General features: G+C 33.8%; 1 protein-coding gene across 2 annotated transcripts in view; it reads right to left on the reverse strand.

Annotated features, from left to right (window-relative positions):
- LOC129234645 (transmembrane ascorbate-dependent reductase CYB561-like) overlaps positions 1–20396 on the reverse strand; it is a 45236-nt gene extending 24840 nt beyond the window's left edge. The window contains exon 1 of one of the 2 annotated variants that reach the window (XM_054868680.1): positions 20284–20396. In XM_054868680.1, the coding sequence (XP_054724655.1) occupies positions 20284–20311 (28 nt within the window). In that variant the 5' untranslated portion in view covers positions 20312–20396. The remainder of the gene's footprint in view (positions 1–20283) is intronic. The other variant, XM_054868681.1, reaches the window with a different exon arrangement.
- Between the last annotated feature and the right edge of the window lie 4609 nt (positions 20397–25005).

Consider the following 25005-nt stretch of genomic DNA (forward strand, 5'->3'; position numbering starts at 1 on the left):
TCTGAACATTGGTAAATGTTTCCTTCTTAAATAGTTACGTTTTAGACAAAAGAATTTCGATAATATTTCATATAATAAATATTAAAATATTTTCAAATTAACCTATTTTTTTCGTCAACTTTCACTTTTTTTACATGAAATTTGAGTTAAAAATAGATACATGATTTAAAATTATATGCTCTATGAAATGTAAAAGGTGCAAAGCAGTAGTTTAGTACGAAATTTCAGTAATTTCACTTAGTGTGTGCAAGCTGTTCAAACGAGCAAACTTTAATCTGGGAAAGGGAGAGAGCTTAGAGCTACGTCATTTTAAAGTGTGAAGATTAAATTGCTTGATAGGATACTTTCGTGCATGTTTATTGTAGCTAACAAGTTCAGTAAACATGCCAATATACTTAGAATCAGGTCTACCTCAAAATTAAATTCATCTCATTTTTGTATGATGACTCATTTTACCCCGTCATGGGGTATACTTTGGTGACAATTTTTCATTGATTTAAAAATTAAAAATGTTTTCTCTGAAACTACATCAATATGCTCAGGATCAATCTAATTAAAATTCAATTAAAATTAAACAGCAAAAAAATCTCATTTTTTTTTCTTATGCCATAAAGTACGAACTTTCTTTAAAAACGTTTTTGTATTTAAAAATAATAAATAGTCCATGTAGCGAGTGTTACGCAAAACATCACATCTGCAAAAGTGCTAAATTTTAGAAGGTTGATTAAATTAAGATTCATAAAAGTTACTTATATTCAGATACACAGAAATTTAAAGGCAAAAGTTAGAATACCTAAATCAAAACGCAAATATGTACTTATCAATGTCACAGCTTCAAGAATAGATTTAGCAATATATGTGTGGATAGACAGAAATTAAATTTTGAGATCCTCCATTTCAATTTAACAAAATAAGCTGATTAAAACTAAATGAAATGATAGCTATTTATCAATTCATATGCAATTTAATGATTAAAATTTTCATTTTCGTTTTGATCAATTAAAAATTGTGAGTATAAAAACATATACATCTTGTATATTTAGTATTTTAGGCGTTTTTTTTTTGTTTTGTTTTGTTTTGTTTTTGATTCTAGAACTAATTTTTAGAATTATTTATGAAAAAGAAATTTCTAAAATGAAGAATGCATAAAATATATACAGGAAAAAAAATTAACTTACCACTCCTGATAAAGATGAATAGTTTGATCTGTATGACCGTTTTGCCCAGCTGCCATCTGCTATCACTGTTATACATGGAACTTCATCAGCGTCTACTTTTCCATCACGGATTGCTATTTCTTTTTCTTCAATTCCAGCGAGTTCCATTTCTTTCAAAGCAGTTGATTCCCAAGCTTTTGATATAATGTCATACTCTTTGAGAAACGTATTGATGGATATCGTTGGAATTTCAATTACAGAAAGAAATTCTTCCAAATTTGAATGCCCAGCACCTATTGCTATTACTCCCGTTACGGCAGCTGCATTAATACTCATTTTATCGTGTGGAGATTTCTCTGTCCATACCAATTTTGTGAAATTACACATTTTACATTTAAATTTAATGCCACTTCTCAGACCGCATCTTTTTTCTGAGACAATATCCATGTCTGAAAACGTGCAACCAAGAGAGCTATGTGCATTTAGTTCTTGAAGAGATTTGATGAAAAATCGAATGTCAACTATTCGCCTACCATTCATTAGGTCTTCATTCTTTTTTTCTGATGAAATTCCTATGTCACCCTCAGGATTGTTGCTTTGGCAGTTCTGTTTTTTTCTGAAATATGAAAAAGAAAAAAAATATATATATATATGTATGTAATGCTTTTTTATGGTTTTGCTTCTATGCATTATATTTTACTTGATAATTAACTAATAAATTGGGTAAAATAAGTAAATAAATGAAATGCTTACTTTTCTCTCCAAATTGCCAAGTTCTTTCCGCTATTTTTCTTTCTTTTCGCATAAAGTTTGAGACGAGCATTTACGTTATTTCTTCTATGCCGATAATTCATTTGCGAGCTTCGTCCGGTTCCCAGAAAAATGTAAGCTCACAGACGACCACGCTTCCAACTGGAACAACGTATAGTACACCAAATGAATACAGGAGACTAAAGAAGTAATGTGCGCCTCAAAATGGCAACCATACGAGCGAAGGAAGTACTTTACGTTGAAGCGGCTAGAAAATGCATGTGTAATAAGTAGTAAGTAAGTAAGTTATAGTGAAGTCCATTTCGAAAAAAGCGATTTCCGGAGTAGTAACGAGAAGCGATTCTTGAGTATAACTGAGAAGTGTGAAGACACTTACTGGTTATGAGTACCTGATCAACAGTCAATAATATGTAAACAATGTTAATGTACATGAAGTAGCTAATAGATAGAGTAACAAATTCATTTATGTAAATGTGAAAGCGTGAAAGGCTGAAATGAATATTTTTTGCCTTACATTTCGACACGAAATGTAACTCGATAACAAGATTTTTAATGATTTATTTTTTATTCACTTATTTTTTATTTTTTTCAATAACGGTTGAATTTACGGATTCCATTTCAACGGATTGAATTTACTTATAGACAAAAAGTTTTTCCACCCATCTGAAACAATTCTTTTGTTGAACTACAAATTATAAGTGTAGAAAATGCATTGCTTGATTGAAAACTTGTGGCTTTGTATTTGTTTTTTTATCCAGGATATTAAAAAACTTTCACCTTTGACATTTTGAATTAAAATTCAACTGGTTTTTCGTACTAATATTCAAGCCGTATATATTGTATTTATGGTTCAGTTCCCTTCTTGTTGTTTACCTTTTATAGCGAAATTGAGGCTATAAACGAAATTGTTATTTTGTTCCTTAGATTTCTCTATGAACAGGTGCGACTGCACAATGCATACACAGAAATATATATATATAGATAAAGACCGGCTAAAATTGAAAAACCTTAGGTTTCAGGGAAATGTTTTAGACGTCAGACAAATTATTTGTCTGAACTAATATTCAAGCCGTATATATTGTATTTATGGTTCAGTTCCCTTCTTGTTGTTTACCTTTTATAGCGAAATTGAGGCTATAAACGAAATTGTTATTTTGTTCCTTAGATTTCTCTATGAACAGGTGCGACTGCACAATGCATACACAGAAATATATATATATAGATAAAGACCGGCTAAAATTGAAAAACCTTAGGTTTCAGGGAAATGTTTTAGACGTCAGACAAATTATTTGTCTGAGCTTATGAAAATTTCAGTGTAACACGACTACCGAAAGATTCTTAGAACATTGTGTATTCATCCAGTCTAAAACAAAATGGTCAGTGTTCTCCCCCTTCCCCCATCAGTTCTCTAATTATCTGTAAATTTAAACCAGTGGTTCCCAATCTTTTGCACGTTGCGACCCTTTTTTGACCAAGTAAAGGACCTGTGATCCCGTAGCCTACATGTTAGTAAAGTATCGCTAGGTGTGGACCTAACCTGGCAACATTGTGAAAGCTACGTTAGATCAGATTACAAAACTGCTATGTTAGATTCGATTCACATCTAACTATACTCTGGTAGGAATAATGTTTCGACCGAATAAGAAACGCTACACGACCCCATTTGGGGTCACGACCCTGGGAACCCACCCCTGCTTTAAAACAATTTTTTTATACTCATTCATGCTTTAAAGAAATGCAGGTATGTATAATTTTTCTCCTTAGAAAATTTTCAAAAGAAAAATTCAGTAAAATCCTGTTACAACGAATATCGGTATAAGGAAATACCCGTTTCAACCAAATAAGTTTTCAGTCACGATTTTGAAGTTCATTGTTACTGGATTTCACTGTATTATGAATTACATGATCAATGTGTACATACCTTGTAAAGAATTTTTTTCGAGTTTGGTTCGAGAAATTATTTTTAAAAATGTTTGTTGAGCTGTGGAAAGCATTTTATGCGTTTACATTTGTAGTAACATAGTATAATATAGACAAAAATAGATTCCAAATATTTAGTAAGTATCTGGAATACGGTTTTGGAACCCCGGTTTTTTTTTTTTTTTTTAGAAATGGTCGCATTATTTCGAACAAAGTCTCAAAAGAGTGCTGGAAATATTTTGCCAGATCTTTTATGGAGCAAAATGTCGAACAGTACCTACCACCTTTTTCAACGAAATTCATTTTTTTTTTCGAATTTTAAACAATCAAAGAATGGATATTTCAAAAAAGCAAAAAGTACACGACACAGACAGAGGCTTGAAAAATACTCGGAAAAAAATTTACATGAAAACTTCAAAGGAATTTGTAAAACCTTCATCCAACTTTCCCCATAGGTTAACATTAGATCCGTACGCTTTCAGACTCTCAGTGAAAAGCACCCTTAAATTTGCTTATAAAATAGCATTAATATACATATTTATCTTTCTTTGAATGCACCACCTCCATTGTTTATGCTTTCTTGATATAGTGAAAAGTAATGGGAGTAGTGCATCCCCAGAAATAGAAATATTCATTAATGCTATATTACAAGCATACTTAAGATCATTTTAATCTTAATTATATCCGTGAATTAATTTGAGTAACACGGAAAGGTTCTTCACTGAAGGTCTGCGATGCAACTTTACGCAAAATGCGATACTTCCTTTTTTTTAAATTTACAACGTGAATCTTTTTTTTTTTTTCGGATATAGGGTTTATAGGTGTTAGTCCTATACTCTGGTTTTATGCCAAAAAAAGGGGGGGGGGAAATTGTAAAACAAACCCCTAGAAAAAAGGATGGGTTTTGATGATTTTAAAAATATAATAAGTGGTAATACCCCCCATGAGTTAACCAATTTCCTCCATATGTTCTTGCGTACAAACTTAGCACCTCTCTAGCCCCTCAGAAAAGTATTAATGTATAATATAACGATCCCTTTCCCTCCAGATAAAAATACTGGCTATGAAACTGTCAAAAACTGAAAAAAATTTCGGGCGACATTTCCAAAAAAGCGGGACGTGTGAATGGAAGAAGGTGGTCATATTTGGATTCAGGAGGTCATTTAGCACAAGAATTATCTCCAGAAGCACTCTTTAAAAACTATATCCTTTCTAAACACAAATCAAATCGTGAAGATGTTTCCAAGCATGTGGATTCACTTTCAAAAGCACTCATTCATTCCTTCATTGAAAAATGCCTCCGGAAAAGAGGGGAGTAGTAAATGGAAACGGTCGTTTGCGCTAATGATTGTAAATCTTATACACCTCACCCGGTTTTTCCCCCCAAGGAAGGACGAACTGGTGGGAGGCGTGGCTTAGTAGAGAAATTGAGCTTTTTCGAAAATATTTCAGATGGTTGGAACTCCGATATTTTTTTAGAAATGGTCGCATCATTTCAAACTTAGTCTCAAAAGAGAGGTGGAAATATTTTGCGTGTTGGGGCGTTCTTAAAATTTCGATAGCACGATTTGCAGCTTTTTTACAGAGCGAAAGTTCCAACAGTACCTCGTTTTCGAAGAAATTCATTTTTTCTCGAATTTTAAAAAATCGAAGAATGGACGTATCAAAAAAATAAAAACTAAAATACACTGACATAGGCTTGAAAAATACTCAGAAAAAAAATTGACCCGAAAACTTCAAAGGAATTTTGTAAAACAAGCTCCAACTTTCCCCGTAGGTTAACATTAGATCCGAATCTTTCAGACTCTCAGTGAAGAGCACCCTTAACGCTCGTCGCTAAACGGCATTGACGGCCATCGTAAAGGATACGTTTTGTGTTAATTGCATTTAAAATAGCTCCTGGTGGTTATATGTTGATAACCGTTTTCATTTGCTTTGAACCAAGGTTCACAAATTTAACGATTAAAGTTAATCTTTGAAGAAATTGCATGTATGGCAGTTTTTTACGGGCTTTTCATTTAGACTAAATTCATAACAATACAAAAATTAGTTCGTGCAGAAAAAAGCAGTTTTATGACTCAAAATATGAAATTGGACCTCTTTGGGTCTTTTTAAAATTCCAAAAACCCACCTATATGAATTCCTAAGCAACAATTTACCTTTGTGCCAAATTTGGAAGAAATCTGTCGAAAACTGTGGATTTGTATAAGGAACATACACACATACCCACAAACATACATCCATTTTTATATATATAGATACAGGGATGCCAACAAGAGGGCCGGTGGGGGGGGGGGGCAGTCCATGGCGCAGACTGCACCATTGAAGTTTTGATGTTCCATTTCTCTGTGGTGCAGTTGAGAGGCACCCTTAAGACAGCTCTGATTTGTAAAACAGACAAGAACCCGAGCAATCCCTGGTCCAGCACCCCAGAGGTATTGTTTCACTTGGAGGACTTTGTTACCACACGCCGGACGTGTAACATCCCCCAGCCACCATTAATGAAGATGGTGGATCTTTGACCAGCGAGGATCGAACCCGGGACCCTCCGGTCACAATTCAGATGTCTTGCCGATCTGCTCATATAATTCTTAAATAATTTTCGTTCACAAATATATCGTTCGATTATCAAGGAATCACTCGATAATCGAAAATTCGACATTCAGTAATAACCCATTCAAATAACGCACGCAAGAAGCAATCATTCGATTTTAAAACCATTCCAAATCCATCCCTCTCAAGAGCAATGGTGCACCACCTACGGAGCTCTCCCCCAATCGCAATGCCCCCCAAAAGAAACAAAGTCCCCGAAAAACTACAATCACGCAGTTTGAGTCATTAACCCCCCCTTTTTTTGTCACCCCTTACGAATAAATTACACGAGAAGTAAACCACTTGTTTCATTAAGAAATTAATAAACAATTGTGTGTGTTTTTTACTCTGGGACCCCCCTTAACCCCCTTAAGAAGGATACTCCTTAAAAAAAGACTAACATCCATCAAGAATTTCAAAGACGCAGTATCCGCCAAAGTGACCCACTTCCCCTGTGGGCTCATCAGCCTACAGGGACAGCCCGTTATTCCAAATTTTTCTGGGAAAAAGGTCAAAGGATGTATACTCAATGCTAATCATTCGATAATCAAGCATTTCGATAGCACACATTTAATTATAACACTATTCGAAGGAAACATTCGAGAGGCATTTATTTGATCATAACACCATTTAGATCACAGCGGCATCTATTCCACAAATGTGCTGGTGCACCTTTTTACTCTGGAGGACCCCCCCCCCCCCCCGCCCTCAAGACCGATACTCCCTGAAAAAAGGCTAACATACATTAAGAATTTCAGAGACGCAGTATGCGCCACGTGACACCACTTCCCCTGTAGGCTTCTCAGCGCCACCCCTCATTTCAATTTTCTCTGGGGAAAGGTCAAAGGTATACTCAATGCAATTTTTTTTCGGAAAACAACAAAAACCATGCCCATTCATATGTAAAAACAATAACTTTTCAAAACCAGCTCTCTGACCCCCTGAATGACGGATCCGCCCCTGCAACTGAATCACTTCAGGAGACAACAATTGAGAGGTTCATTCGATTATCAAATCGATCCAGAAATACACTGCTCGAGTGATAGACATCTCGAGAACTCAACATCTCGAGAAGTTCACAAAGCGAGAACTCGAGCAGTTGATCGCTCGAGTACTCAGAAAGTGATAATCGAGAACTCGAGCAGTCCATTGCTCGAGAACTCGGAAAGAGATAATCAAGATCTCGAGATGCGTTAATCGAGAACTCGAGATGTAAAAATCGAGTTCTCGAATGAACCTGAATAATCGAGTGATTCGATTATGAGAACTCGATTATGCCCATCACTAGTTGAAACCGAAAACAGGGGAGGGGGGGGGGGGGATTCGTGTCGGGAAAAATAGGGGACACCGGAAAAGATTTCATCATAAAATTATTCTTTTTTTCATATTCTTGATATTGTTTCAAAGTTAATGTTACCAATATTTTGTTAAGTCAGGATACCATAACATATAAGAAATACGCGATAATTTCATTCAAGGATTTTTTTCAAGACTTTTACTCAGTTTCAAAACTAACAATAGCATTTAGTGTTGTTTTCATAAACGGTGCAAAAAATTTTATATTGAACAAAATTCGTTTGCTTGAATTATAAACTAACACATTAAAATTTAATATATTAACAATAAAATAGTTATGTACGAATAATATCATTTAAAAGATTAAGAACAAAATATTAAAAATAATAGTTACGGCATTTTTTTTATCTTTTTATGAAACAAAACTCTATAAGAAAGCTTACATTATGTTGAAAAATTAAATCCTTATTGAAGACATAATTTTTATACATATCGTATAATGGTATTTTTTGCGGAAAAGGAAAGACTTACCTGAAACCATTTCCACTTGTACGTTAGTTCTTTTGTTTAGTTGTCTCATTATTTATTAGCTACTTATTATTTTCTTTATATGATAAATATTTATTCTGATGTCAGGTAGCACAAGTTTTTTGAAAAGCACTAATTAAAATAACCTAACTCTTGTACGAAATCATCAAATATGCTCCAAATTATTCTCTATCAAACAGAAGATTGTATCAGATACATGCCATCTGGTCATCTGATATTTTTTACTCTATTGTTTCTGTTATCAGATATATCTTTGTAAATAACGTAAAAGATAAACTTGGTTATATTTGGGAGGAAATACTTGTGGCTGCCTTTTTGTAACACAGATAATAATAATAAAACTAGTATGTTGTGGCCATCACGAAACTTTCTTCTATATTTTTCTTTTTTTTTTTTTTTTTCTGATCCCTCCCCATGCTTGACGAGGAAGCAATATTCCCAACAAAAACAAAATGACGCATGCAAAAACTTGACGACTATCCCAATGTCTGAATTATTGCAAAAGCAAAGCAAAGAGCGAAAATTGAAAGTTATTTTAAAAGCCTTGCTTGAATGAATTACAAATATTTTATTTGTTAACAAACATAAGATGGCAACAGTTAAAAATTTTAAATCATTGAGATAATATTTCCTATCATTTCCATACAATTAAAATCACGAGAAATACGCAGACGACAATCTATTACGATTTATCTTTCTTATTGTTGCATTAATAAAAATATTTTTATTCGCAAAAAAAAAAAAAAAAAAAATCAACACCTCTTGGAGCGATCGGCGTCAAAATAGAACCAAAGCCTGTTTACATATGGATTCACATATATTCCAAATTTCAACCAGAACGTAGCATTACTTCTTGAGATAGGGCACTCAAAATGGAAAAAAAGAACGGGTGATTGGCTGTTGACACAAAAATAAAATCAGTTCTTATACCCACTAAGGGCTACTTGCCGATAAATTTTTCTTTCATTCCGTTCATTATTTCTTGAGATACAGCAGTCACAATTGACGACAAAAAACGTTCTATAGCTCAACCCCCGTTTGAGTTATTGACACCAAAATTGAATCAGCACCTGTTCCTGTTAATACCAACATATGGACCAAATTTTGTTTGATTCCGCCAGTAACTTCCTGAGGAATAGCAAGCACGCGTAACTCGAAAAACGTCCCATTGCTCCACCCCCCTTGGAGGAATTCGCGCCAAAAACTAATGGGCACAAGTTCACATAGGGGCACATATGTGTACTAAATTTCGTTCGATTTCATGCGGTAGTTTTTGTTGTAGAGCGGCCACAAAAAACTGGTCACACACAGACGTGACACACATACATACACACACACACACACACACACACACACACATACATACACACACACAGACAGACAGACATTTTCCAAAAATGGTCGAAATGGACTCAGCACACCTCAAAACGTTCGAATCCGTCAAAATTCGAAAATTTGCACGAATCCAATACTTTCTTCTATATATTAGATATAGAAGAAAGTAAAAAGAGTGGTTCAAAATGGAAAACTTTAAATAAAGTGAGAATCAGTGATCAAAAATTTCAAAAACATATCGGAAGAAAGATAAAGGAAAACGTGAAAAAATAAAAGTCAGGGGAAAACACACTTTATCCCTTTAAAACGCAAAAAAAGCCCTTTAGTGGCAGCAAACAAAAAAGTACCGCCGAACCTCACTTTTTTTTTCAAAGCTAATTACAGACTTTTCAATTGACTTCGGAGAAGTTCAAATACAATTCCTCTAATGTACAAGAAGCTGACCTTTTGACTTGTAGGAGAATTTAAAAAGTGCGAGAAATTTGTGCTTCCAAAATAGGAAATTCAAATTTCGCCTAAAGTTGCACTAAAAAAGAACAAAACCAAATTTTCAAAGTTTTCTTACTTTTTTTGAGCATATCTATGTTGCAATGCAATCCGAATTTTATTGGTTTCGTCCCCCCTCCCGCTTAAATGTATAATCCATAAAAGGGAGGGACAGCTTTTGATGCTGACTTATAATACCGATTTTTTATGCATTATTTCACAGATTTTAATACACAACTAACTGCCCGGCGTTGCACGGTCTGCCTCGAAAATAAAAGCGATGTCCAATGCGCATGTTCAACCTTAAGGCGCGTTAAAAGAGAAGAAATTTAAGGTAAAATTTCAGTCACAATAATGACAACATCCTAAAAACCCTCATAGAAGTAAGGACATTAAAAACAGGTCCCTAAAATTGCCCGTAGAATAAGGACATTTTTCCCTAAAAGAATGAGGACAAAAGTTCTAAAGTATAGTCAGCGTTGCCTTCTAAAATCCCGACCTCTATTAAAATATGATCCATACTGCGTGAGATACCTCAATTGTTACACCATTCCTTGACAAAGAATGGAACTGAGGTCGGGTGACGCATGCCTAAACTTTCCCCCTGAATAAATAAGGAGAAATATAGCCAAAACTGTGACATTTTAAAATTCAGACAACAGTTTTGAAATATCGTCAACAGAAACATGAATTTTCATTTGAAAGAAGGACATCAGTTATCAATAAGGAAAACGCCCAGAAATTCTCACTACAAAACCGACATTAGTCCAGGGACGTAACTAGGACATTTTCGAGCAGGGGCAAGACCTCGTTTCGGCGCCCCTCCCCCCTCCTCATAAAAATAAATATCAAAAAGTTATTATTTTAAATATATAAATTTAAATTAGGAAGTTATAAAGAGGCCGCATGTGTTGATAAGCCTATAAATGCGACTTTTACGCAGTTATAAGTTGTTATAGTTTTATCACTGGATTGCATTTTTAAAAATTTCGATAGTGGGTAAAAATCATTAAATATTTCATTTATTATTTTACATACGAAGTGTTTCAAGGAAAACTATTTTGTATTTCCAAAAGAGAGTAATCAACAACTTGTTGCATTATTTTGTTTTTATCAGGTGGCACTGCCCCTGCTCGCTGACGCATACCAACATGGAGCTACTCATAGCTCCATGCATACCAACCCCCGAAGATTGCTTTGCGAAGTTGATGTTTGATTCACTGTTTGATTCGCGAAGATTTAAATCGTCTGTCAGAAAGAATCAGATTGAAAAACACGTTACTTGTTCCGTTTCGAACAAAGTGAAAATTCCCTTCTCTTTCCCATAGAAAATACAGTTTAAGTGAAGAGCTAATTTTTTGAACACAATCCCACTCCTACCCGAAAATATAAAAATAATTTGATTGAAATATGCATAAATGAGATGATATTTGAAAAAAATAATCGCTTTGAAGGGCATTTTCCCTCGTTCCAAACTAACTTGAACCAACTTCCACAGCTATAGGCGTTGGTGCTGAAGGGGTTCCTGAGCATTGCCCCTTCAGCACCAGCGCCTATAACTTTGTGGCGCCATAATATTGTGGAACTTGAACCAACTTCCACAGCTATAGGCGCTGGTGCTGAAGGGGCTCCTGAGCATTGCAAAACGGCAGTTTTGTACGTTTGAAATACTGCTTTTAAGTTCGTGGTCTCTAATAATATATTTTGCTCTTTAGCTCCGGACTGAACATAGGACTTTTCGCTTAAATAAAAACCCTTATATCTGCTGTTCTAATTTGTTGATAAAATTGTTACAAGCTTTATTTGATGCAGAAAAAAATCTTTTTGGAACAACATGAAATATTAAGGGATGTGAGAAATCTTTCATCTCTTGAAAGGCAATCTATGGGAAATTTTAGCTTAAAAAATTATTTAAAAAAGCTAGTAATAGTGGACGTTTGGCGGCATTTTAATGTCCCCAATGAGATAGAACAGTGGCATTTATTCTACACAACCAAATTTTGTGCTTCAGAGTACATTAAATTTAAAAATAACCCAACGGGGTGAGGTTGATAACCAACACGATTTATGCACGCATATGCAATGTAGATATTTTATGCTGCATTTTTTCGTACGCCGGGGGTGACGTCATACTTGTATCTCATATTTTTCTCAAACATTATAGGTTGTAACGGCATTTTATTTTTTTAAACACGCTTTTATCAGCTTCGCCTGCACATGTGTATCTATGTAACGGTCTATGTTAGTCGCTTTTCGTGAAACTTCACAAATTAAAAAGAAAATCTTGAAGTATTTCAAAATAAATATTTTTTTTATAACCAAGTAAGACTTAAAAAAAATTAAAAAAACTAAATAAACACGCTCTTGTAGCAAAATGAACAAAAAGTAGAAAATAATATTTGAATGTAAAGTATAGTAAGCAGCGAGAGGATGTCCCACAGTTGAGTATAAGTTATTTTTTAAAAATTAATTTAAAATAATAGGAATAAAATGATTGACCAAACAATTAACTTTAATGTAAAAAAAGCGTGGGGTGCTCTCCATTTACATTTTTGCAATTATTGTGCATCATTGCAAAACGTTAACGCCTAAGAGAAATCTAAGACATCTGATATCAAGCCCCCCCCACGCTTTTTTTAACGTTAAAGTTAATTGCTTGACCAATTGTTTTATTCCTATTATTTTAAAGTAATTAAAAAAAACTAAGTTATGCTTAACTATTGGACATCCTCTCGCTGCTGACCATACTTTTCCAGCTGTCAAAGATATTTTTTTTCAATTTAAAAATTCAAAGATTATTTTTTTACTTTTTAGTTCATTTTGCTATAAGGGCGTGCTTACGCATACCAACATGGAGCTACTCATAGCTCCATGCATACCAACCCCCGAAGATTGCTTTGCGAAGTTGATGTTTGATTCACTGTTTGATTCGCGAAGATTTAAATCGTCTGTCAGAAAGAATCAGATTGAAAAACACGTTACTTGTTCCGTTTCGAACAAAGTGAAAATTCCCTTCTCTTTCCCATAGAAAATAGAGTTTAAGTGAAGAGCTAATTTTTTGAACACAATCCCACTCCTACCCGAAAATATAAAAATAATTTGATTGAAATATGCATAAATGAGATGATATTTGAAAAAAATAATCGCTTTGAAGGGCATTTTCCCTCGTTCCAAACTAACTTGAACCAACTTCCACAGCTATAGGCGTTGATGCTGAAGGGGTTCCTGAGCATTGCCCCTTCAGCACCAGCGCCTATAACTTTGTGGCGCCATAATATTGTGGAACTTGAACCAACTTCCACAGCTATAGGCGCTGGTGCTGAAGGGGCTCCTGAGCATTGCAAAACGGCAGTTTTGTACGTTTGAAATACTGCTTTTAAGTTCGTGGTCTCTAATAATATATTTTGCTCTTTAGCTCCGGACTGAACATAGGACTTTTCGCTAAAATAAAAACCCTTATATCTGCTGTTCTAATTTGTTGATAAAATTGTTACAAGCTTTATTTGATGCAGAAAAAATCTTTTTGGAACAACATGAAATATTAAGGGATGTGAGAAATCTTTCATCTCTTGAAAGGCAATCTATGGGAAATTTTAGCTTAAAAAATTATTTAAAAAAAACCTTAATAAGAAATTTAAAGAAAACAACCGCAGGTTCAAATCCTTGGGGCTCGAAGTAATTTTGTACAAAATTTTAAGGCTAGGTGCTCTGAGGTCTCCTGGACGTAGCCCCGCCACAGGCATCTTTTCACAATTTCTTTGACGTTACTTTTTCTTTTTTAAATGTATCGAGATGCGAATTTAAAATTACCACTTTAAATGAAAACAATAAAACAGAAATGTTTTCAATTATTTATTTTTAAGTATTTATATTATACTACTATGAAGAAATTTGTAAGAAAAATAGCAGTATTCAACAATGTGTCGCAACAACGTGTGAAATAATTTTTACTCCAATGAAGAATTTAGTGGGCTATTTATTTTTGTTTCTCACGTGAAATTAATTGAATATTGCTACTACACTTAGTATATAGATTTTAATCCGACAACTTACAATAGCTCGAATTGAACAGATTGTCTTATTTAAACATTACCTTGAAATTTTACATGCAACACATTTTAAATTGTCGCAATCTGTATAATTAAATATTAATTATTACAAGAGCTAATTTTTATAAAGGACTTACGTTCCTCACCTCTGGTATTTAGTTATACATCTGAAAAACATTTTTTGGAAAAACAGATATCTAATGTGCTCCATATCAAAACTCTTTCTATTACCTTTTTAAAAAAAACACAAATCTTAAACACATTAACATTACATGTTTTCAGTGAGTTTCTTTTCAGGTTATTTCCATTTACAGTACAACCTTATTTATCTGGACTAACTTGGACAGAAGACAATTTGAATAAATGAAAATCCAGATAGTACTGATAATAAGCACTAATTAATTCACAAATAAGAAGACTTATCTTTTATTAGCAGGGGAAAACGATCTTTTGCAGCAAAATTGCATAGAATTGTTACTCGCAAATACATAATCATTAATAGTTCAGCTGGCAGTGGTGTCAAACTGACACTCCAAATACGTCACGTAGTTCAATAGATGACTATAATTTGTTGCACGACTTATATATAGCAGTTGTGTATTAAATCAAAATAAGCGAATGTTTGGCACATTTATAGTTTCGTTCTTGTGAATATATTTTTTAACTCTACAAATTTGATCCGGATAAGCCGTACGTCTGGATAAACGGGAGTCAGATAAATGAGGTTCTGCTGTAAATATAAATATGCATCAAAAGTACCAAAGCAAAATTTGAGAAGTGTAAAAAATAGTTGATTTCTAACACATTAATTGAAGTAGATGATTTAAGCATATAAAATATTGTGTGGGAGGCAAAAATATGTCGAAACTAATTTAAAATTTCTCATTTTAGCTGAATTTATCGCTAAAAACCTTAGTATTTTCTAAACAAAAATGGGCAGCCTCTCGCACTTTAAATTAAATCTCCATTATTATAGTGCGAGATTTTCCCCCAAGAATAAGAAAAATTGTAAACTAAACTAGGCCAATGGAACAGATGATTTCCTCTTAGGCCAATGGGGTAGACAAGCTCTCGTCTTTGTAAATGAGAGGAAGACATCATGTTGGCAGCTTTATGACGTTTCATTGTAGAAAAATGATATTTGAGCATTTCCGCTGTTTTGTACTTCTCATAGATTTGCTCCTGTATTCCTCCTCCAAGAGGGAGGTTCTTCAAATAAGATATAACAAGTACTAGTTACTCTATGAAAATACTTTCATGCTATTTACTGCGCCATACTCGCTTTCTTTCGGTCTATCTTTACAATTCTTTATCCCATTAAACCATGCAAGCTTTCTGTCTGCAACCGCAGAGAGTTTTTTTTTTTTGAATTGCTTTTTTTTTTAACAAAAATTAATTTGAGCATTTACTTCGTTAGTTTAGCGCCCCTAAATCTGGCGCCCGGGGCGCAAGCCCCGTCTGCCCCCTCTAGTTACGTCTCTGCATTAGTCTGAAGGAAAAAGAACCTCATTAGCATGGGAACAATAATCACTAAAAACGACAATTAATTTGAGGACAACGATTCATAACAAAAATCGACGGTTCCGTTAAAAACTTTTGTCAGAATAAAGACAAGAGTCTCTGGAAAACCAAATTAGAAGATAGAAGTTAGTCTGCATAATTCCCCGATAGAATACGGGTATACGATTTCCAATAACTTCAACCGTTGCTTTAAAAATATATCTCAATAAAAAAAATAATTCCAAAAACCACTTTCAGAATGAAGAAAAATTCTGAAATAGCATCAACAGTATATTTTTTAAGTAATAATAATAATAAATAGGATTGAAAAATCAAAACCAAAAATTCCCTTTTGAATAAGGACAATATTTCCCAAAACTTCTCATTGGAATAAGGACGCCAGTTCAAAAAATCCACTCAGACTATGATTAAAAAACATAAGAAGAGTAAATTTTTAGTCCTGATTAGACTAAGTAAAATAGTAATAAAATGTCTATTATATAAATTAAAAATAAAATTTTAAGCTGCGCAAACAAATAAATAGACGTTAAATAACAAAAATAATCAGAAGGGAAAATTTTAAATCTGCCCATAATCGCAGAACCCTAAAAACAATTAACTAATTTTATTTGTCCACACTTGAGCAAAAAGGGCAACAACATGGCATTTATTCAGCTCAATTCGATCCATTAAAAATATCAATATCTGGCGCAGACGACTTCAAACGTAGAATTTAAAATCGATTTTCCCTTACTTAAAATGCTTATAACTTTTTTCGTGACTAATTTAGGCCCTTCGTTCCTCTGTACCGTAGGTAGAAAATCCCCTAAGAGGGTATTTTTATGGAATTTCCAATGAAACTAAAATCGAGCCGATACGATGAGTTTCGTGTAGAAGGAGCCATTTTTGGATCCTAAAACTAAATTTCAAATAAAAAAAGAACTATTCATCGAATTTTTTTTTTCTAAACGATCCACAAACGTCCCAGCACCAACCAAAACAAACTGAAAATTTCAACGAAATTGGTTCGGTAGTTTCTGAATTTACCCCAGACACACACATTTGAAGTTTGTGTTTTATTTGCATAAAGATATATTTAATTTAAATTTAAAAAAAAAGAAAAAAAAATAAACAGGAAAAGATGAAAATTGATTTTCATTCTGACAAATTAAAGCGTTCGCAGTCAAAGGATTGTAACTTGATTCATTTATTATTAAATTTTTTTAAATGCTCTGTGTAAGTATGACGGAATTTCTACACAATAACAGTTGATTAATCTATGTTTCTAAGAGTTAGTCTTGTATAATTTTCATACTATCTTTTCAGATATTTTATTCACCCTAAATATTGTACGAAAAGAGCACTAATAAGTCGGACCACTTTAAAAGTTATAAAATAACACATAAAGGACTCAACAAAAAATAAACTTTTAAATTTTAAGTAAATAAATATTTAAATTTATTAAAAAATGTGTACAACTGTGGTATTAAATGAATCATAGAATTTTAGGAAGGGTTAAATATATATTATTTAAAAAATAAAATTCTATATTATAATTGAATAGTATAAAACCGAGAAACTTTTTCAATCTCCGTAAACTGCTACAGCATATCCTTAAATAATATTTCATATTAAAAATCAGCTAAAATGGGAGGGGGAGGGGGAGAAAGAAATTTTAAAAAATAAATAAATAAATAATAAATAAAAAGAAATAAAAAAAGAGGTGAATAATTTAACTTGAGGAAGCATTGAACTTACAGCTATAAAACTAAATACTAATTAACTTAGAAGTTCCAAATAATTTCCATTTTGCGCAGAAAAACATTAGGGTAGGGTGGGGCTAGTTGACCATTGGGGCACGTTGAGCAATCGATATATCTCGAAAACTATTCGCCATACGTGTAGGCATCAAATGGCGGAAAGAAAGAGTTATGGGAGGGGAACTCATCGCGCGATCTTCAATTGCAGCTCGACAAATGAATGAACACATTATTTATTTTGTGACAACAAAGTAAAAAACTCACTTGCCGCAAGTTTTCGTCTGTATTAGTCCAATGTCATCTGTTTTCTGTTCGGCAAGTTTTATTCTTTCATAAATTTACTGTACTTTTGATATGTACAGAAATTTTGGGTACAATTCATACCGTTTTTTCGTAATCTCACTTTTATTTTAAGACTTTGTTTTGGGGTTATTTGAGCAAGTATTGCTCTACTGAATTCCGCGACTTAAAACAAAAGTAGTAATATATATTTTGCTTTTGTTAGGATATGGACTTATAAAAGGAAAGCTACACGATGTTCTTACACTACTGACGACTTGAATAATGCTGCAAAGGCTGTCAGCGATGAGGGAAAAAGTGTGAATGCCGGTGCAAAATAATTCGATATCAAACGGATGACTTTTACAAGATTTTTGAAGGAATTAAAAGGTGTTGATTCATCCTTGGGTTATGCAATTTTTTTTTCTTCCCAACAAGAGGATTGTATAATGAAAAATAAAAAAACCTTGCTGTAAATGGCATCAATTTATTATGGATATTCCCCAAAAGACGTGCGTCGTTTTGCCTACGAGTGTACTGTTAAATTTAACATTAAAATTCCGTCTGACTGAACTCCAAATAAGATAGCCGGAAAAGATTGGCTTACGAGGTTTTATTTTAAAATGAAATCCGGAACTGTCCATCCGAAAACCAAAACCATTTCAATTAATTCAAAAAAAAAAACCTTTAAGTTTTGTTGATTTGTCACTAAAAGACTATAAATAAAGAGTTGATTGTCAAACAAATTTTATTTCATCTCTAGTTATCATTTATGTTATGGTTTGGCTGAGACATTATAAATGCTCAACTTGCCCCCATATCCTTGCTCAACGTATCCCATCTATGGGGTACGTTGAACAAGTTTGACTTTTTGCATTTCGACAGCTGTAGCTCTTAAACGTGTGCTATTAGCAAGAAATTACTAAGGACACTTTTGAAAAGGGATACACATTACTAATCCATCAGGTTGCGTAACAATAGATTGAGACTTATCGTTGAGGAGCTACATCCGTTCAAGTGAAAAATTGTCAACTTGTCCCGCCCTACCCTACATTTATTTGATGCCAAAATATTAAACAGTGCAAATATGTTTTTACAGCCAAATTTGCGAAAAATGATCATTGCCATTTTAATTAATATCTCCATAACTTACAGTCCTAAAAGGGTCAAACAGAACGAAATGAGATCTTTGAAAAAATCTGATTTTTAATGCCTAGCTAGACTCGTTAATTCCTGTTGTTCTGGGGAAAATAGCATACAAACATAACATACGTTTGAAAGATCACGAGAAACTCTCCGTCTACCAATCACAAAGCAATAGAGTTAGGATTGTCAAGTCACAGCAAAGTTAAGAACAAAAAGAAGAAAAAAAAAAAGGAAGGGGGAGGAGGTGTGTACTTACAGTAGACTGGAGAAACAAAAATCAAGCCAACTTTCTTAATAGAGCTAAAAAAGTTGAAAAGCTCGTTTTTTAAACAACATCGATATTATTTATAAAAGCGATTTTAAGAGTGAGCGCAAAATCTGATCGAAGAATGTTATACCATTATTGCACGAAATATGCTGTCAGCATTGAAATTTATTCCAATGTTATTTAACTAAAGTAGAAATTACTGTAAATACTGCAAATTCTGAATGCATTTTAATTTATATCTATTATTGATTCATGGTTGAATATGATTTTAAGAATCCTTTTTGCACCAAACTTTAACAATGATGTTTAAAAGCCAGTGTTTGTGTTGTGTAAGGAAAGAATTTGTGCTGTTTCTGTTTTCTACATTTTTAAATAGAATTCACAATTGCATGAATAGTAGTTTGCCCCTCCCCCCTGTCTGTTTTGAAATCGATCCTTAAGCTTATTTTTATTTTAATAAATATTTTGTACTCAAGCATGGCGAGCAAAGTGAAACATTTTGTTTCAGTTGCTTAATCATTTAAATCATTTACGTATTCATTTATCAAGTAATTCATGTTTTTTCCTTTATTCACTTATTTTCTTATTCAATCAGTATTTCATTCATTTATTTTTTCATGTATATTTATTAATTTATTTATTCGTTTACTGCTTTATCTATTCATTTATTCATTATTTTTTTTATCTACTCATTCATTTGACCAAAAACATTTAACTGTCAAAGAAAACATCTCAATAATTAAACATTTTATTTTTCACTTTACCATATGAAAAAGTTCAATGAAAAATTTCTCCCTATTTTGAAGGTACAAATTTACAGACAGAAATGAAAAACAATGTTTCAACGCCCTACTTGTCTAAGATAAACTAAAGACTTGAACGGTTGCGCCATCTACTAACAGAATATGTAACAAATGATTCGTATTTTAGAAAAAAAAAACAAACAAAAAAACAGATTTTAAGAGGTGTTATTAAACAATTAATAAACCTTGAAGTGATAATATGTAAACTAAATATGAATACTCTCCATACATTACATAAACATTCTTTTTACCCCCTCTCAGTTTTTTTCTCAGGCAGATTAATTCCATTGACGTTTTCGCCGGCAAACGACCATTTTCTCACCTCCAATAATCACTCAAATAAATTAATATTTTTTAACTGCAAAGTTTTACCTTTTCTTTTGGTGACAGTTGTTGCCATTTTTTACTCTGTTCACAGTCAACCGCAGAGATCTAACTCTCGAATTGGGAGCATAAAAAGGAGCTGTTCTTCTGACACGTCGCGTTGAGTTTTAGATGAAGCTATCGCAAAAGATTTTTTTGCGAGTAGGCGGGAACTTTGAGAGAGGATAATTGTTTTGAGAGTCATTCTCGTTCGAGTTCGGAGGACGAAATTAAGATTTTTTTTTCGGCAGAGGGTCCTTTTCAGTCCCATATTTTCTCCCCCCCCCTTTTTTTAATAACTGAACAAGTCAATCAGGAAAAAGATATATATATATATATATATATATATATATATATATATAAAGAGAAAGTAAAATGATTTTAAGAAATTTTACTAGGAAATCTTTCGACGGGCAAGACGTGGAATCGGATTTTTATGTTTTCTAGTATTGTAATATGCTTCACAAAAAATGTGCCAGTATTATTTATCTTTTTTATTATAATTTATTCATTTATTTAAAAATATTTATACCATTAGAAAATGGCCCAGTTGTCTATTAGTAAGTAACATAGTTATGCAATTAATTCATGTGCTTATTCATTTTGTTAAATGTGGTTGACAATAAAAAATTTCTTGACATCAGTTGTTCGTTAAATAACATTTCCTTCGTGGATATACTAGTTTAATATAGGATAGTCAGGAGGAATGAGTCAGTGGCAAAAATGGAACAGCTGCATTTACAAGCCGAAATAAAGAAATATTATTTCATGTAATTGTTTTAAAAATGATCATTTTTTAAATACTATGTTATTAATATACAATGTACATATGGGGAGAAGACGAGGGGCGTTCACCACGCAGACTGCCATTGACATTTTCAAGGATTGCTTTTTTTTTTAAAAAAGGGGGGCGCTTTATAGCATTTTATGGGTTCACCATCACTCTCATGGTGTGGGGGGGGGGGAATCTCGTATATATGAAATGGAGTAATCATGCAATAGAATTCAATGTTTTAATAAATAAAATATATAATGCATTTTGCGCGCATTGTAGAAATAAAATCAGTAACCTATTTTGATTAAGTATTTATATTTGTGATGAACTGGAAAAGGGCAAGAACAGAAGAATCAACCCGAATGGTTCCAAACAGGAGGACTTGGTGTTATATTTAAATTCACCAATTTCTCTGTTGCACTTTTCGGTACACTTTGTTCGTCAGAGAAAGAGACTTGACTCGAAGGGAAGGTAAGTTCAAAATGTCTGTCAAATTAAAAAATGTCTGTCAAAATGTCTGTCAAATTTTATCCGAAAATAAAAGCTATCAAGTTTGATACAATATATGTTTTTAAGTTCTGCATTAAAAATACAATATGTTGATAATTTTGTCTTGAAAATATTGAGAGAAAAACTGAAGTTTAAGATTGTTTAACAAACAATCCCACTTTTGAGAAAGTACCCCCCCTCCCCTCCCCTGACGATTTTGTGATTAGGAATGAAAATACTATATTATTTCATAAATTTTCAAAAATTTATAAATGTGCATATCTTATGCTGTTAACCATGCTATTTGTCATTAGAAATTCAGAAAAAAAAAAAAAAAAAAATCCACGAATGATTCTGAAATTGCTTGTTTTATTGCTGTTAGATATGAAAGAACTGAAACTGATATGGTATGCAATACTAAAGTAAAAAATTATCTTTTACAAAAAATCACGGAAAAAGGATTCTGAAATTCTCGGAAACGTTTTTGAAACTTTAATGAACCACAGCTGCACAGAATACTCAGAAACATTTCTGGAAATTACGGAAAGAGGATTCCGAAATCCTCAGAAATGTTTCTGAAAATTAAAGAAAGAGTATTCCAAAATACTCAGAAACATTGAAAGAGGATTCCGAAATACTCAGACACGTTTCTGGACATTACAGAAAGGGAATTCCGAAATACTCAGAAACGTTTTTGAAAATTTCATGAACCGCAGCTGCACGATATACTCAGAAACGTTTCCGGATTTTTTTTACAGTGTAGACTTATTTTTCTCGTTTGTTTTTATGCATCACGCTTTGAAGTCAACCCTTCCCAGGGCGAATACAAAAAACCATTTTAGGAGGGGTCATGCTGAAGAATGACCGCCCCTCCCACAAGTCAAAAACACGCAAAAAAGTGTTCCCGAAATTTAAACTGTCAATGAAGAAATAATGACGTTTCACATTCAGGGGCGCCTCGATGGGAGGTCAGTGAAATCTCCCAAAAAACTCCTTATTCGGCAAATTTTGCTGACGATTCTGAAAATTTAGTAATTACATAGCAACATATTCTTTTTTCTTTTTTTAAATTCTAAAAATTATTTTTTAATGATACCTAACGCTCCTTCTCATTAGATATTATGTACGTATGTAAGACGTGCGTGTAAGTTCATGTTCTATCATCTGGTAAAATTTTAATTTTCCTCCTCCCAAAAATTTTACTTCGATGCTCCTCTGTTTATATTATTTAATTTTGTACATCGAGGGGTTCATGGCTCAAGTACTGCTCTTGGGCAGGTTATCAAGCGATTCACATAACATCATTATAAATATTTACAATAAGTATATTAAGTGGCTCATCGAAGGGGGGTTGGGGGTGACCCCCCCTTCCAGAGCCATTGGTTCTAACATAAATGCAAATTCTAATGCAGTAGTTTATGCATTGGAAGGGCTGTTTTGATTTAAAAAAAAAAACCCTCCAGAAGGTATTTCTTTATCAAAAAATACCCTTCACAAGGTATTTTTCATCAAAAAACCCTCATCAGAAGATATTTTTGAACAAAAAACTCCCTCCAGAAGGTATTTCTGGCTGCGCTAGTGAGTATATTTATTTGCAATTATCAATTAATAGAGCATGGCTATTTTTTATGGTACAGTTTTATAAAACATGTTCTCTTTCATTTTTTGAAGTTTTAAAACATTTCCTTGTTATGGCAACGCAGATGAATTACTGAAAAATGATATAGACTTGAGTTAGACCTATAAGGGAAAATATAATGATAGAAAATGGGGAGATAAAGAGTTACCGAGATTTTTCTCGAATGCTTGGCATGTTAGTATATGCTTCACATAAGACAGCCTCTTCATTTTCAGAAAAAAAAAAAAAAAAACGAGCTGATATGTGCATCACATGACTTTCTTTTACACCATTTTAATGTTATGTTCCCATTATTGGCAATTGTAATGTGATTCAATAGTTAACTCTCTAAATATCACCAACAGTGGCCAAATTGAAACCAGATTAAAAAAAAAAAAAAAACACGCCAAATTTGTCGCCAAGTTGGCGATAAAACTTAGCGACTAAAAAACTGGCGATATATCGCCATTGTCAGCCAAATTATAACACCATTTGAGTTTGCGTCGAAATTAACAATGATTTCCCCCCAAAAAGGTCCAAAAGACCCCTTTAGAAACACCTAAATGCAACCAAAAGGGGAGGTGCACAACTAGACGTCACTAGGAGTCTACGTACCAAATTTCAACTTTCTTGGATATGCCGTTATTGAGTTATGCGACATACATGAACACATACACTCAGGAACATTGAAAATAACGCCCCAAGAAGGAAGCATTGGATTGAATTGAAATTTGATGTACGGAACAATACAGATGAGAGATACACTTGGTCCCAAAATCTAGACAAACAAGAGAAATGAGATAAATACAGTGCTACTTCAATAGCGCGTTGGACCCCTTTTTGCTGCAATACATGACGCAATACTTTCCGACATTGAGCTAATTTAACGTCTGATGTTGTTCTGAGGCAGATGGGCCCCTAAATTTTGAACAACCACTACTAAATCTCGCACAGAGTAGCACGGTGGCATCTGCCGTTTCAGCTGATGCCATACATGCCCTCTAGGGGACAAGTTGGCGAAGCGGGCTGGCGATGGAAGTGTCTCAAAAGGACGCAAGAAGTCTTGGGCAACTCTAGCTGTATGCAGAAGACTGGACATCTTGCTGGAAAATTGCTCACGGAGGGCCATTTAAGAACGGTCCTAGACGTGATTGCAGAATGTCGTTAACATAACGCTGGCCCTTGGTGTTAAAGGGAGTACATAAAAAGGGCGCTTGGATGGCAGATTTACTACCGCAAGACGTTTATAAGAAATGGTTCGGGGAACAACTGCTACCCCTACGTCTGCTTGTATGGTGAAACGAGCCACTATGGGATCAACGAGCGCTTGCCGCACGATCCTCCCATCCTCTCTTCTCGTGGTCTTCCCGGTCGCTCTAGACCCGTTTTTATTTTGCACGTGGGTGCAATCTTGTGTCCACTACCTCCAACAGTTTCTAACGGGACACTCCGAACGATTCAACTGGGCAGCAACACGGCTCGTCGACCAACCTGCAATTTTCATGCCGATGATCAAACCTCTCTCAAACTCGCTTAACTGTGAGAAACGTGTTCTAACTCGTTTACCTGGCATTCTTCACTCATTATGGTTCTCCGACAATCCGGATGTAATCGTAACATTTACAAATCTTAAATTATGCACTGGTTTATATAGCACCTTTTTCCTGATGTCACCGATACTGTAGGGTAAACGGTCATGCGCATTGACTTGGATCATTTGCATATCAGATGCCACTCTTCTTATATACAAAAAAATTTCACAATTGTACCTTTCTTCTGTCTTGGGGCGCTATTTTCAATGTTCAGAGTGTATATACGTACATACAGGCGTCACGAGAAAATTCGTTGT

Source organism: Uloborus diversus, chromosome 1 (genome assembly GCF_026930045.1).
Source record: "Uloborus diversus isolate 005 chromosome 1, Udiv.v.3.1, whole genome shotgun sequence".
Classification (NCBI taxonomy): domain Eukaryota; kingdom Metazoa; phylum Arthropoda; class Arachnida; order Araneae; family Uloboridae; genus Uloborus; species Uloborus diversus.